The sequence below is a fragment of the Aulonocara sp. 'chitande type north' Nkhata Bay genome, linkage group LG2 (assembly GCF_057382095.1).
Source record: "Aulonocara sp. 'chitande type north' Nkhata Bay isolate Kocher_YH1m ecotype deep benthic linkage group LG2, A_spYH_male_GT1.1, whole genome shotgun sequence".
Taxonomy (NCBI): domain Eukaryota; kingdom Metazoa; phylum Chordata; class Actinopteri; order Cichliformes; family Cichlidae; genus Aulonocara; species Aulonocara sp. 'chitande type north' Nkhata Bay.
This window is the reverse complement of record NC_141345.1, coordinates 19,243,963-19,259,617: the sequence shown is the minus strand read 5'-3', so window position 1 is coordinate 19,259,617 and position 15,655 is coordinate 19,243,963. Positions and strand designations below refer to the sequence as shown.

The following is a 15,655-nucleotide window of genomic DNA, read 5'->3' as shown; positions in this document are numbered from 1 at the left end:
GAAGACATGGGTGGGTTTGGCAGGGTAACAGTTGACTGGCTTCCTCTCTGAAGACCCTGACAGTCACACAGCTGACACTCACCAAAATGGCTCCCTCAGTGTGAACCAGGCAAAGCGGGGTGATGACAGGACACATGCAGCAGAATAACCACTCTTCTTAGAAAAGAAATATAGAAGCACAGCACCTTCCAGCTTAACATGCCACACACGCTGACCTGTGGCAAAGAGACAGCAATGTCCCAGAGATAAGTCACACTGGGCAATCGCTAAGTGTCACAACTCTATCACCTTTCTAATTATAAACATGAGACTCAAGTCTCCAAGAATGGAAGTTTAGTCAGGCCCATCTGTGGCCTAAAATTAGCCCCCAAACACCCCCCGCCCCACCCCAGAAAGGAGCTCTGGCACCTTTGTCAGTTTAAGCACACACATACACACACTGCACTTTTCTCAACTCGTTGCACCAGTGGAAGCATTGGGCATTCCTCAAGGACCTTTACTTCACGTGACTTGTGTTTTATTGGAGCTCTGAAAGGGTTTCGACTTATCCCGTTGGAAACACCATCAACAAGCAACAAGGTGAGGTAGGTGTCTTCCCAGTGTAAATCCCACACTGCTGCAGTTGCAGTTGGCACAAACTGATTTATCTCGTGATTGCGGTGTATGCTTGTGAGCCTTATTCTTTCATGTTTCTGCTATTCTGATGTTAAAAAATGAGTCTTAACAAAACATAAGCCGATAGACAAGTTATGGTGTTATGGTCTTTCTCTGCTGTTGCAGATGAAAGGGTTTTAACTTGAACTAGCCTGGAGTCCCAGTATGGTTCTGGGCCGAGCTGCCAACATGAGTTTGATGGACATTTCTAAGATCTTCTCCCTGCTCCAGCCCAAGGAGGAGGATGAGGACGGCGAGCAGAGTCAGGCTCTGAACAACGCCGTGAGCAGCGACGATGTAGCTCTGCTCTCAGAGCTTCTGTCTCAGGAGGATTACAGAAAGTCTATCAATGCTCGAAGTGGGTGGGGGGTCCCCGTAACTCCCTTGCGCACTGCTGCTGCACTGGGACATCTGAGGTGCCTGGAGCTGCTACTGGGGCACGGAGCAGAGGTGAGACTTTGTAGAGAGGATGATGAAATGTTGAGGGTGTAACAAGTTGCCTTCATTTTTTTATTAACAAAAATGACATTTTGGACTTGGACATCATGGATTTTCTTTCTTTTTATTTTGTTCAAAGGGAAGAGTAATAAAACAAGGTGTGATATTACAATATATTGCATCATTACATTTTACAATTTGGGCATTAAAGCTGGCGTAATGATTTTTTAAATTCGAACAATAGATCAAATTTTTAAGTGCAGTGTGGAAGCAGTTACTAGGAGTCACAAGACCAACACAGTCCAACTTCGCAGCACGTCTCAGTTCTGCAGAGCATCTATTAGATGCTTCTTTGGGTTTTTCAAGCTATTAACAATGTTTCTCTTTGTTTCCAGTGCATTCAGTGCACAAGCCAGCAGATGTCTATCAACAGATTTGCAGAACGAATTGATTATCTTCAGTCAAAGCCTAATCAGTAGCCTTGGGGGGTTAGATTTCCCACAGCAGCAGAGCAGAGTCAACATTGTCAGTTCAGCATTTCACTTACAGTGAGCTACAGAGCTGCTAACCATATCGTACTGAAGTAAAGGTGACAGCTTGCGGTGGCACACATGTGGATGTTGGGTTGTGCAAATGATACCTTCACTTAGAAGGGTGTTAAACTGTGATCCAGTCACTTACTCGCATGCACACAGGACGGTATTTGATACTTACTCAGGGGAAAAGTACTTGCGGTGATAAATCAGTGGCGTAATTTCTTGTATCAACAAACTTTGTTTCTACTTTTAAAAAAGCCTGTTGGTTTCTTATGTCTGAATCCAGGTTGACAGCTTGGACGTGAAGGCCCAGACGCCTCTGTTCACAGCTGTCAGTGGGAAACATCTGGACTGTGTAGTTTCACTGCTGAATGCTGGAGCAGATCCCAATGGCAGCCAGTACAACAACTGCTCCCCGGTGCTGACCGCTGCCCGAGAGGGTGACGTCGACATACTCAGAGAGCTGCTTCGGTTTGGAGCTGAGGTAGATGTGAAGCCCAAAGTCCCCGAATGGGCCTCCAACGCCACAGCGTGCAGAGGGCCCCTCTACATCTCAGCTGTGTATGGACACTTGGACTGCTTTAAACTGCTCCTTCTTCACGGTGCAAATTCCAACTACAACTGCACAGATGAGAAAATGTTGGCCAGGATCAAACAGCCGAAGACAGTTTTGGAGGTGTGTCTCCGCTACGGCTGTGGGGTGGAGTACATTCAGCTTCTTATAGACTTTGGAGCAGACGTCTATCTGCCGACACTCATCATTGACAAAACCACTAAGCAGAACGAAGCTCTGCTTCTTCTCCTCAAGGAGAGAGGTGAGAGCGAGTCACACCCGAATTTAATTTAAAATCCTTCTCCTCACATACAAAATCTTGAATGATCAGACCCCATGATGATAGAGCTTTGCTTTCACGCTGCAGCCTAACTTATTGTTCTTAGAGTTTCTGAAGTAGAATGGGAGACAGAGCCTTCAGACCCCTCGCCTCTGGAACCAGCTCCCAGTTTGAATTCAGGGGACAAACATCCTCTGTGCTTTTGAGATTAGACTCAAAACTTTCCTTTTGGGTTTTTTTTAATAAAGGTTATAGTAAGGATGGATCAGGTGACTTTCAACCATCACGTAGTTATGCTGTAATAGGCTCAGGCTGCAGGGGGCTGTCCCGTGATGCAATGAGGATTTCTTCTTTACTCTTTACATTTCACATGTGTTTATACACCACTGCTGCATGCCATTCAATTTTATATTCTCTCGTCTTTCTTCTTTACACGAACCAGTCATGGCAGAAGTGCTGCCCCTCCCTGAGCCCGGTTCTGCCAGAGGTTTCTTCCTGTTCAAAGGAAGTTTTTTCTTCCTACAGTCACCATGCGCTCGCTCATAGGGGATCATCTGATGGTTGTGGTTTTCCCTTTAATACTCTGTGGGGTCTTTACCTAAATTGTCATAAAGTGCCTTTTGTTATGAGTTGGTGCTATAATACCTCAGCATACAAATGTTGTTTTCTGTTTCTTCAACAGTTTGCCCCAAATCTCTGATGTCACAGGCTCGACTGGCAATCAGAGGATACCTCCCTTTTGCTAACAAGGAGCCTGCAATTGACAGCTTGGACATTCCTCTGATCCTGAGAAATTACTTGAAACATGAAACCTCAGACGCCATGTGATGCTTTTCTTCTTTTTTAAAAATTTTCTTTCTTTTATACATTTTTTAAATTTTTACCAGAACAAGCTAAAGGACTGTTTTACATCCGAATTGTTTATAGCTGTGAAGTCAGATGATTTTCTTTCATGTCTATGAAGCTTTTAGAAGCAAAAGGAGGGCTCCATGTTGGAAAATCCACTGTATCTTTGGGAAGTGTAACAACATCAGTGGCCACTAGAGACCACAGTAACACCATACGTTGTGGATGTCAAAATCTGAGGCTCCTCACAGGCACTATTGTTATTCTGATATTACCTCACTAAATCCACTTTGGCTCACTCCTTCACTCGGGTAACATTACACAGACACATGTAGTCACCTTACTTATTTAGACATCCAGACACACACACACACACACACACTGTCTGCACCACAACAGGATGTCTTAGATCTTGCCTGAAAAACATTCTTGTGTCTTTGGACTTCAAAACACCAGGAAGCAGAATGAAAAGCCTCCACTTCAGTGCCTCCAGCTGGGAGAATATATTTCCATAACGCTCATTACTTATTGATTAGAGCATAATTATTTTCAGGATTCAATTTTAGTGTTTAGAAGTTTGTTGATTTAAAAAAAAAAGTTTTCTTTTGTGTGTGTGTGTGATTAGTGATTACCACTGTAATATTATTTATCGTACATAATATATCCTGGAGTTAATGTGTCAACTGTTAGGAATGGGCCCTACAAACAAACAGGAGATGATGTCACACGACAGGAAGGCCAGCACAATGCTCTCACTCACAGACTGATGCCTCGAACCCTCCCCCCCGCAGTTCTGTAGTTTTATTTTCAACAAAAAGTACAGCTATATCAGATATGGATTGATTTTTTTTTACAGCAAAGTACAACATATTCCCAGTGCTTCTGATTACATCAAAACATATAATGTACATACAGTTGACATTTCCACTCTCCCATTCACAGTTTCTGGATTGAATAGGCATTATTTTTCAGGTTTTTCATCTCTACAACAAATAATCAAACTCAAAAGCCAGCAAGAAAGAAAATGACAAATGTTTGCATATGATGACAAAGGATATGGATTCTGTGAGTACATTTTTCACTTGAGAAAAAAAAAAAATCCAGACACCCCCCCCCTCCCAAACCAAACCCTGAAACCAGATGGTAATATACAATGAATAGTGTCCAAATGTGGGATGTCAGTCTTCTGTTTGTTGCCATTGAACACCAACATCGGCATATGGCTCATTGAAGACTTTTACCCTGACTATTCTGGAACAGCACAGGACTGCATAACCGACTCCAAGGAGTTCCTACTGAAGATGTTGCTATGCTAACTGTGAGTGAACGCGTCTACTGGCTCACCCTGGACTAGAAGGAATTACATAAATCTGTGCAACTTCTGATGCATTCAACTAACTTGGCCTTAGTTATATGACTGGAAAGAGAAAGCGAAAAAACAGAAATAAATTTGCACAGAAGGCTATCCTCTCAGCTCGGAGCACAAGGTCAGATTGATAGCTTTATAAGAAAACTCAAACCAGCGTATATACATCATTGAAACCATGTGGCCAAAATGGTACTGTTTAATACTGCTGTCAATAAATACAAGCGAGGAACTGCTTTGTAATGTCAAGTCATTGTACTTAAAAGGAACAAGAGTGTGATATGAACAGCTGTGAAATACTGTGTGTGTGTCTCTTCAGGATTATGTTTATTTTTAGCCCGTCCCAAGAGGTTTCGAATTTATTCAGCTCTAAATCTATACACAAACACCCAAGATCAGTGCTAACTCATATTTGGTTCACTGTTGTCGTAGAAAAATGATTACCCGTTTTGCCTCTGCACATAATGGCACTCCACAAAAAAATAAAACAAACCAAAAAAAGTCATATATTTAGGAAAAAAATATTAACCAGCAGTCTGTAGCATAGCAGTGTGGGTTTAAAACGATGCTAGAGTTTATAGTACCCATCATATCTGGGCTAAGAGAACATCAGTGCCTTTGATTTTCCCTATCAGCAGTTCAGTGTTTTATTCAGGAAAAGATGTTCCCCTCTTATGTGTCAATAAATAATAATAATAGTAATAATAGTAATACAAAAAACAGAAGCTACAACCTGTAATGCCAAGTGAGCAGGAGACAGGTGGACAGAGAAAAGAACTCCCTTTAGTGAGATGGTATGGGTACACACAAATGAATGGTTCTGTGTTGCCGGGGGGAAAAAAAAGAAAAGAAGATTCAATTGGAAGTTAAACAAAACTAAATGATCTCGTTAAGTGTTGCCTTAAGTCTCATGCAAAATATTGGATGCCACAAGCATGCAATTACCTGGTACTGAGATCTACCGCACGCTAGAACTGGAACAACATTCGTCTCCAACGCAAAATACCGATATCCAAATATATGATCTGTTCTTTTTACAGTATTTACAGTGTGTAGCTGATAAAGGTAAAATAGATGACTCTTGATTCATAACTCACTTTTAATAATATAGATCGACACGCGAACCTAAGTTGACCAATGGAAATCTGCTTCCTACTATATATTCAAATTAAACTGTTTTTCAGCGTGTTAAATACACAATAAAAGAAGTCGATGTTTCTAAACATCTGAAATTGGAATACATTTCTAATGTGCAATAAAACTGCTCCTATGTAAATGTGCGATAATATATGAAAATGAGTCGTCTTTCAATTTTTAAATGGGTCGCAGTCAAACAGCACAGTATCTACTTATATGGAAAAAGTGGCCTGACCTCTAAGGCTACGTTCACACTGCAGGCTAAAGCACATCAAATCCGACTTTTTTGACCCTATGCGACCCATATCCGATCATGGTATGACAGTGTGAACGGCACAAATCCGATATTTTCAAATCCGATCTGGGTCACTTTCGTATGTGGTACTGAATCCGATACATATCCGATGTTTTAGAAAGCGACTGCTGAATGGTCATTAATTAAATGGTCATGTCGCATTAAATCTGTCTTTTATGTCACTGACACAAGACAGACACCAATTATCAGCGCCCGAGAAGACATCGCGAACGCTTCCTGGCCATCCAGTGTAGATGTCAGTGAAACTGTTGGGAAGACAACGTTGGAGAAATGTGAACATTTTATTAGTACTGTATAATCTGCAGATTCTGACAGAAGTCTTTAACTATCCTTTGAAGCACCGCTCCTCTCTAAAACAGCAATAAGGATAATTATTAGGCCAAATGTAAATAACAAAATAACTTTATAACTTAAAGCAAAAATGGGAAACGTAAAGTCTGAAACAGTCAAACAATACTGTTTGCTCTGGGTCTAAACAGAGCGCGTTGTGTGTGACGTCTTCTTTTGTGCATGCGGCCGCTTTGAGGGTTCACACTAGAGCGCGTTTGCTGTCGCATTTTATTTGTAGTGTGAACGAGCAGACAAAAAAAATCGGATTTGATCAAAAAATCGGAATTGAGCATCAAGACCTGCAGTGTGAACGTAGCCTAAGTTTCTGTCCGAGCGGCTCTCGTGCACTGGGGAACGAGGAATTCCCAGTGTGCATGAGGGAAGGGGCGGGGGTTGTGGGAACAGAACGGAAGAGAGAGTGAGAGATGCACTGAAGGGAAAATACATGACTAATTCAAATCTGCCTGTGAAACTGAATAGATAATCACTAGTGGAATGCTGGAAGGCACTGTTAGATAGCATCTCTCCTCTCCGCAGCAGAACGGGCCAGCAAGTAAGCATGATTATTAGTGTGTGCGTTTGCCTGCATGCTTGTATCTGTATGTTGGTACTGGTGGTAGTGTTAAGCAGGGGTGAGGGAGAGTTGGAGGGAGCAGGGAAGGTAGGCAGAGCGGGCCATAACAAGGGACCTGAGGTTACGATAGCCTAGGAACCATATCTTTTTTTGCCGTCCCAGCCAGGAGAACTATCTTCCAAAACAATCTCACTGGGAGCCATCTCTACAGACACCAGCAGCCAACTCACCCAATTTCTCAACTTCCTTTACTGAAACAAAACATAAATTACAACATACAAAGCAATTGTAAGGTCTGTTTTTTCTCCAACAGGTTATAAGGCCTATAAGAAGGCAAACAAATGACATAGAACAATATAACTCTTTCATATCACGCTGTAGTGAATAGTGATAGATATAGAATGATATATCACATTGCACAAATTGTCAAACTGTATATGTACTGTCCATCTGGTGATATAATTCAACACAAAATGTACTCCTGTGTCTGAGGTCAAAACGTGGTCACAAACCGTGGACAGATGTTTCACTTACATTCCAAGTGTGGGAAAAAAAGAATACGTCTTCACGATGCATGTAAGATTTTCCTCTTCACTTCCTCAGATCTTCTCTTTTACTGCTGAAGGACTCTATAATGCTAGGATCTCTCGCAGACCACGGCTTCACACACGTTTTTGTTGATTAAACAAAACCAATCTGATCACGCCACAGTCCTTTGGAAATCACTTAAGCAGAGCTGGAGCTAACTGCCAGATCTGGGGGGAGTGGGGCAACGTGAGGAGGGGTGAGGCAGAAAGCAGAGGTTTGGAGCTGGAGTCTATAGAGATGTATGAATGTGTCAGAGGAAACCTGCATGCTACAGATTAAATTCGCCTTTCTACCTCCGTATACGGTATCGACTTGCGCTGCTGCGGTGGACTTTTTTGTTTCCCCAGTTAGTTTTGGTCCACTTCACAAATCATTATCACTTTTTTAGACACCCCCCACCCCCTTGAATACTGGATGGGCTTCTTACTTATTGGTCACACTGACGTGTTGATATTTGTATCGCTCATACTCAAAACGGGAGTACGTGCTGTGCTTTTTTACAGTGGGAGTGACACAAAATAATCAACCGAAGTCTTTTCTTTGACAGCTGACATGTTATTCTTTTGGCCAATGCATCACAACTTCACTTTTACCGCTCGTTTTCTGGAGGTAGGCTGTGCTTTTTTCTCTCTTTTCCACCCAGGTGCCAGCACAGTGCTACAGGGGTGGTCTCTAGGGAGGGCGGGATGGGAGAGGGGCTGTGGCACAAGGCAGGCGGACCGTTGCCGGCCTATCTCCTGCTCCCAGCTGCTTCATCTAAGCTCACTGCCAAATCCAGCGCGCGCACACACCCCCTCAGCGCGATCGGACATGAATACCCTGTCACGAGTGGTTGGTGAACGGATGTAAATATACTATTGATGTTCCGCCTATTGATTTGTTCCCTGACCCATCATCACATCACGGCCAATGGCAGGTTTACAAAAGAGTGAAACTCTTCCTCTGAGAGCCACTGACTCACAGAGGCAGAGCAGGTGGATGGAGAGATAGAGAGGACGAGTGGGATGTGGAGAAGGAAGGGAACACCTAATGTCAGACTGTGAAAAGAAAGAGAGAGGAGGGGGCTATTATATGCAAGCTGCTACAGAGAAGAGAATGAAGCTCTGAGTGCGAGGAGGAGGTCCAGACGCAGACATCAGCAGCGCAGAGATGGCTGGATGGGTGCATGATCAGTGGCAGGATGGAGCTAACTCAGAGGTGAGGTTGACAGCCGAGCTTGGCAAGTCCTTCACAGGCCGCGGCGATTGGCTGAGGTCGTCGTCTCGCATTCAGAAGAATGCATCAAACAATCTCTCATAGCAGCACAGCAAGATCTCAGCTTTTTTTGTAGTTTTTTTGTTTTGGTCACAATCATACTACTGGGAATGACTTGGCTTGGCCTCGTGTTTCTATCCAGAAGATGGATTGAAAATGATCTCATGTAACAATCTCGATGACTTCAGGACATTCAGATGGCGTGATTATCCAGAAAGGGGGGAAGAGTTTGTGACAGTTGACTCAGCCGGAGAAGCATGATAACTAAGAATGTTACTAACATATATGAACTGTAAAGTTGTGTTTATTTTTTTTATATGTTTTTTCTTTGTTTTAAATCCAAGTCTTCAGTCCTCTCGCAGCTTCCAATCACACTCTATATTAACATTGGTCCTTAACTTCAAAGTCTCGTGTTTGTGTGTTTTTTTGTTTTGTTTTTTCTTCATCATGGGGGGGGAGGGGGGACATGATCATCCAGTGTTTAGTGCTTCTAAGAAAAATAGCTGGTCCATCGGAAGAGTCTGTGTATCTCTATTTCTTAAATGGAGCTAATCTACTAAAATTCTGCCAGAAAGGAGCCTGGCCTCTTTTGGATTGACTGAATTCAAAAACCTCTCCTTGTGCCATGTCCTCCGTTACCTCATACTGCCCCACACTGAGGGGGTCCTGTGGGGGCGGGTATGAAGGGGGCGTGCACCTGTTTACACCTGGGAAGGCAGGCGCCAAAAAAACAAAACAAGAAAAAGAGCAAGAAGGTTTTGTGGGGGAGGGAGAGGGGACAAGGAGGCAGTGCAGGGCACAAAGCAAAAGAGAAAAAAAGAAGAAGGAGGGAGGCAGATAGCAAAGAGGAAACGTTATCAGTACTGCATCTGGAACAGGCACAACAACACAACATCAAGTCATGCTTCCACAAAAACAGGCACATAGACATACAAAATGGGTCTTCACTGTTAACATTCCTGCATATTAATCCCGAAAATATGATGAATATATGATGAAAGCTGAATTGGGAGATTCAGCTCTAGCAATGACACAAGGGAGACTAAGGATGCTATTCAATCAAACTCTGTGGCGGGCAAACAAGAGAAGCAGCAGATTACAACTGATACGCCGATGAAATCGAGCATTTGGACAAAGGGGCGCTGTTCCACCATGTTTGTTAACAGCACGTTTGTTTGAATAGCACCCTCGACACTTGAGAACACAAGAGTGGCGAAAATAGAGCCAACAGAAAGCTGTTAATATGCATTTAACTACAGTCTACAATGTCGTCGAGCTACAGTCTACAAGCATCACAACTATGCTACTGTCATTATTAAATACAATCAATATTTGGAGATGAAATATTCAAAAGTTGCCATGGCATCTTAGGAAAAGAATATGAGAAGATGAGAAACAGTGTCTTTTGTTTTTGGCCAGACACTGTTTTAGCAGTTAGAAGGGTTCGATCTCTTTGTGTTAGTGGAACCTGTTTATCTGTTTATAGACAGCATAATGCTTGTAAACAGATTGGACAGTGACCGCATGCTCCAATGCCAACGTTAGACACAACACCTCCCAATGCTGCTTAGCAGTTGCCATGGCATCTTATTGTGCTAGCTCTAAGGAGAACTCTAATGCATATACCTTTATCATTTTCAAACCATGTCCATACAACATGGCCCTCTTTCTCAAGATGAAATCTATAAATGAATCTGAAATTCAAGAGAGTACTTCACCTTGTGCCAGCCAATGTACACATATAGCACTTAGAAACAGACAACATTTACTTCTGACAGACATCTACTGGGTTCCTAATGTCAGAGAGAACATTCCAGCAGTGGTCATTAGTTCATTAATACCTTAATGGATGGTCATGCTTATTGTGAAACTGGCAAGAACATCAGTAATGGTAAATGTACAAACATCTAGCCTAGCACTAAAATGGCTAAATAGTAAAGGATGATACCGGCAGTTTGGACATGTGGGTGCTTTGTCGCCGATGCTTCGTCGAGAATTATCATTCTGAATAACTTGTTCAACGTCTTCCTTCTTTTACCGAGATAAGTGGCAAGTGTAGGTCTCTATGCAGTTTTTGATACCACACATGTGTCATAGATTTTTAATGTCACATATGTAGCATTAAAACAGAACACTTTCAATCTGTAAATTAGAAGAAAAGGCATAATCTCCCTATTTTATTATAAATCATGACCAACTGTGGAACATGTTACGAGATATCACAGCGTTCAGTGTTCACCAAAACAGCTATTGTTTTGTTTCTGTTTGCACCAAAAGCACCAACAACCACTCTCATGGCCAATTCCCACTGAATGCAGCATTTGTCTTATAAAATTGCATGAGACAGACAATAATGTCTGATCATTAAAATCAATTGGATGTCACTGTTTGCATTTCAACAATCCTTTCGGTAAATATAGGATGAATCAAAAAAAATCATATGATTTCAAAATGCTTTAGTCGTTCACTATCAAAACACGTACTTTTAGAAGGAGGAGATTCGTGAGTCTCACATGGTTGTCAGTAGAGGCTGCAGTGACTCCACACATGCTAGTATGTAAAGAATGGGATAAGTTTGACTAATTTACACACATATGTATTGTGTCTGGGGAACAAAACACGTTTTGTATGCAAAAACTTTAAATCAAGCCATGTATTTTAAAAATCACTGCAAGCTTGTGTGTCCATTCCTTAAAAAAAGAATTCTGATGATTCTTCTCATTACATTTTGTGAATACTGTGAATACCCAGTCTGTTATTCCAATGCTACACTCTGCAGGCTTTGCATATTTAAGCTATTGTATAACCTCTCGGTCACATGCAGCATCTACTGCAATCAAGTCCCTCTGTGATGATATAAAAGTGTGGATAGGAAGTAGGGAAGCTCACCCTATCAAACAAAAGAAATCAAATAAGCTAAGTTTTGATCATTTTATTAGATTTTCTAATAATACTTTTACTCATACATAAAAATTACGTAATCAGGTTGCCCTTGTAGTTCCAGTATGAGCTTTGGGATCAGCAACATGTGAAGCATCTAGTAGGATTGGTGAGGCACTGTTATATACACTATATTGCCAAAAGTATTCACTCACCCATCCAGATCATTGAACTAAGGTGTTCCAATCACGTTAATGGTCACGGGTGTATAAAATCCAGCACCTAAGCATGCAGACTGCTTCTACAAATATTTGTGAAAGAATGTGTCGCTCTCAGGAGCTTGGTGAATTCCACCGTGGTACCATGATAGGATGCCACCTGTGCAACAAGTCCAATCGTGAAATTTCCCCACTTCTAAATATTCCACAGTTAACTGTTTGTGTTATTATGACAAAGTGGAAGCGAAGTAGTAGGCCACGTAAGATCACAGAGCGGGGTCACTTGATGTTGATGTGGGTAGAAGTCGCCAACTTTCTGCAGAGTCAATCGCTACAGACCTCCAAAGTTCATGTAGCCTTCAGATCAAGATCAGTGCGTAGATTGCTTCATGGAATGGGTTTCCATGGTCGAGCAGCTGATGCGTCACATGCAGTGGTGTAAAGCACACCACCACTGGACTCTAGAGAGCTCGATCAGTTCTCTGGAGAGACAAATCACGCTTCTTGGTCTGGCAATCCGATGGACGAGTCTGGGTTTGGTGGTTGCCAGGAGAACAGTGCATGTCTGACTGCATTGTGCCATGTATAAAGTTTGGTGGGCGTGATATTGTGGTGTGGGGTTGTTTTTCAGGAGTTGGGCTTGAACCCGTAGGAACTCTTAACGTAGTCCAACATGACTGTGCACCAGTGAACAGGCATGAGCGAGTTTGGTGTGGAAGAACTTGACTGGCCTGCACAGAGTCCCGATCTCAACTTGAAAGAACATCTTTGGGATGAATTAGGGTGGAGGCCTTTTTATCCAACCACACAAATGAGCTCCTGGAAAAATGGTCAAAAGTTCCTATAAACACTTCTAAACCTTGTGGAAAGCCCTCCCAGCTGTTAAAGCTGCTAACGTTGGACCGGCATTAAACTCCACGGATTAAGAATGGGATGTCACTCATGTTCATATGCGTGTGAAGACAGACGAGTGAATACTTTTGGCAATATAGTCTATATCCTCAATTGTAAAAAACAGGTTTCAGGATTTTTTGTATAGGGGGACTCAAACTGGATCCGGATTAGGATCACTTTTCCTTCAAAGAGGGATCAATCCTGCTGTTCCCGAATAATTGGATAATAATTCACTATACTACAGTGTGTGCTTTGCTATGTTATGAGTCCTGAAGTTCTTATATTCTATACTTAGCAATGCAAATTAACTTATTAGCCCATGCTGTGCTGTGCGACATGGTTCATGCTATGTAGTCCCTATTCGAATAAACAAATAAATAAAAGGTCTGCATTGAATAAAAATAGACAAAACAGTAGTTGGCTCAGAAACCAAGCAGTTTGTTTAAATCTAAAACAGGGTTTTGAGTGTTTCAGCATTAGAATTACAAGTGATAAAACGTTTTTCGGCACCTTCTGCGAAACATGTGCAGTGGGAAGAGGCCTTTCCTCAGTAAGAGAAGAAAAATTCAAGCTCTGTGCGATATTTTAAATCACTTTCAAGGCAAGCGTGACACAGGACCCACATGTCATGAACACCGGCATCCTCCTTTAAACTCAATACTTCATGCAAACAGCCCTCTGTCTTTTCATTGATGCTTAACAGCTGCTTTACAACTCATATCAGGTCATATCTTCAACGTAGTCTCATGTATAGGCTGACAGACATTTAACTTAAAAGGAGATACATCTGAAGTAATATAGCGAGAACGCGTGAATGCTCGTGACTTTTCTAGCTTACTTAGACTTACAAGGCTAGTCTAGGTCCATCCATAAACAAAGTATGTGTCAAAAAAGGTGTAGAAAGCAAAAAAACAGAGCAGGTAAAGGGAAGAGTAAACAGCGATGAGAAGACAGAGCACACCAGCGAAGAAAAAAAAAAAAGGGAAATCACCTGATATCTTCTTGTTGCCTCACCTTTCTGTTTGGTCACTTTTCTCACTGTCATGGCTGCCTGTCGCTTCTGGTACTCAGAGATCTCAAAACCTAAAAGACAACAGCGTTATGTGCTGGAGAGAAGTTTCACACAGGGTCTGCAGATTAAAAAAGTTTTATTTAAATAACTTTAAAATACAGTAAAACTTCTTTAATTTGGAATTCACAGAGCTCCTGAGAGCTAATTTTACTGTATGTGGAAACTAGAGGAAGCATCATTCAGTCCCAGCAATAAACAAAATCCTGTCCAGTCTGAAAAACACTTTGTAGTTTATCACCTTCTGCTACATTTTGATCACAGCCCAGCCAGCCGGAGAAAAAGCCCAATTATCACTTTGGTCTTTCAGATTCAAAATCTATAAACCTCAGAGATAAAAAAAAGGTGCATCACCCTGCAGACAGCAATGGCCCTGTAACCATCACAAGAGGCTCATGCTTGTGACAAGAAAACAACACTGATGTCTGCATCTGCTGAACTGTAACGTTACCTACAACCACGCTCCTTTTGGTTGGAAAGAACAGGTCGCACATGAAACTGCTGACAACAAGGTTTGTAGACATTGTGGGCTATGCAGGTCATGATTTCTAGGAAGGGGCGCTGCTGCAATGTTTTCAAAAATTGTTTGATTACCTGCATCTCCATTCAATTCAAGTGAAGGCAGATAGTTCTAAAACTTGTATTTTTAAAACTAGACAACTTGCACTGAAACGATCTAAATGGTTAAATGGCCGAGGAAGAAAAAATGTAACTTTTTTTAGCTCATGTTTTTTGCAGTGAATTCCAGCAAAGTATTTGCCCCTTTCTTATTTTCTTTCTTATTTTTTTGCATATTTGTCACACTTTCATCTTTCAGATAATCAGGGAAATTTTAATATTAGACAAAAATAACCAGAGTAAATACCAAATGCAGTGTTTAAATGAGCATTTCATCTATTAAGGGAAAAAAGTATCGAAAGCCTACTTGGCCCTGTGTGAAAAAGTAGTTCCCCCTAAACCTAATAATTGACCGTGTGACCCTTGGCAGCAAGAACTGTAATAACGTGCTTGCAATAACTGGTAATGACTCTTTCACATCACTGTGGAGGAATTTTGGCCCATTCTTCTTTGCAAAATTGTTTTAATCCAGCCACAGGGGAGGGTTTCAAGCATGAATGGTCATGCCAAAGCATCTCAATCAGGCTGAAGTGATTAGGCCACTCCACAACCTTAATTTTTGTGTTTTCAGAAGTGGACCTGCTGGTGTGTTTTTGGATCATTGTCCTGGTGCATAGCTTAAGTGCTATTGAGCTTCAAGGCATGAACTGATGGCCAGACATTCTCCTTCAGGATTTTCTGGTAGAGAGAAGAATTTATGGTTTCATCAATTACGGCAGGTCATTCAGGTCCTGAAGCAGTAAAGGTAAATGGCCTGTATTTGTATAGTGCTTTACTAGTCCCTAAGGACCCCAAAGCGCTTTACACATCCAGTCATCCACACACACATTCACACACAGGTGATGGCAGCTACATTGTAGCCACAGCCACCCTGGGGCGCACTGACAGAGGCGAGGCTGCCGGACACTGGCGCCACCGGGCCCTCTGACCATCACCAGTAGGCAACGGGTGAAGTGTCTTGCCCAAGGACACAACAACTTAGACTGTCCGAGCCGGGGGTCGAACCGGCAACCTTCCGATTACAAGGTGAACTCCCAACTCTTGAGCCACGATCGCAAAGCAGCTCCAGACCATCACACTACCACCACCATGTTTGACTGTTGG

The 15,655-nt window shown here is 42.1% G+C and overlaps 2 protein-coding genes across 8 annotated transcripts in view; one reads left to right on the top strand and one right to left on the bottom strand.

Moving 5' to 3' along the window:
* Window positions 1–15,655, bottom strand: part of arhgef9a (Cdc42 guanine nucleotide exchange factor (GEF) 9a) — a 55,878-nt gene that overhangs the window by 2,413 nt on the left and 37,810 nt on the right. For 3 of the 5 annotated variants that reach the window (XM_086307602.1, XM_086307606.1, XM_086307620.1), the window contains 2 exons: window positions 13,879–13,947; window positions 3,773–9,579 (listed from right to left, as the gene is read on the bottom strand). In XM_086307602.1, coding sequence (XP_086163728.1) covers window positions 9,404–9,579; window positions 13,879–13,947 — 245 coding nt within the window. In that variant the 3' untranslated portion in view covers window positions 3,773–9,403. Of the gene's footprint in view, window positions 1–3,772; window positions 9,580–13,855; window positions 13,948–15,655 lie in introns of those variants that run through there. The other 2 variants (XM_086307612.1, XM_086307624.1) reach the window with 2 other exon arrangements.
* Window positions 398–4,909, top strand: LOC147337654 (ankyrin repeat and SOCS box protein 12-like). 3 transcript variants are annotated; one of them, XM_086307640.1, is made up of 4 exons: window positions 398–584; window positions 781–1,104; window positions 1,915–2,443; window positions 2,904–3,095. In XM_086307640.1, the coding sequence occupies exons 2-4, from the start codon at window positions 820–822 to the stop codon at window positions 3,005–3,007; spliced, it is 918 nt and encodes a 305-aa protein (XP_086163766.1). In that variant the 5' UTR covers window positions 398–584; window positions 781–819; the 3' UTR covers window positions 3,008–3,095. The 3 variants fall into 3 exon arrangements, with proteins under 3 accessions (XP_086163766.1, XP_086163764.1, XP_086163758.1); XM_086307638.1 differs by lacking the exon at window positions 2,904–3,095 and adding an exon at window positions 3,144–4,909 and having other exon boundaries at window positions 423–579; XM_086307632.1 differs by lacking the exon at window positions 2,904–3,095 and adding an exon at window positions 3,144–4,908 and having other exon boundaries at window positions 425–584.

What these genes read in the sequence shown, in the direction of transcription:
- LOC147337654 (XM_086307638.1), top strand. Translation starts at nt 820, where the DNA reads ATGGTTCTGGGCCGAGCTGCCAACATGAGTTTGATGGACATTTCTAAG. An exon ending in TACTGGGGCACGGAGCAGAG is followed by an intron (nt 1,105 to 1,914) that starts GTGAGACTTTGT and finishes GTCTGAATCCAG; the next exon opens with GTTGACAGCTTGGACGTGAA. An exon ending in TCTTCTCCTCAAGGAGAGAG is followed by an intron (nt 2,444 to 3,143) that starts GTGAGAGCGAGT and finishes TTTCTTCAACAG; the next exon opens with TTTGCCCCAAATCTCTGATG.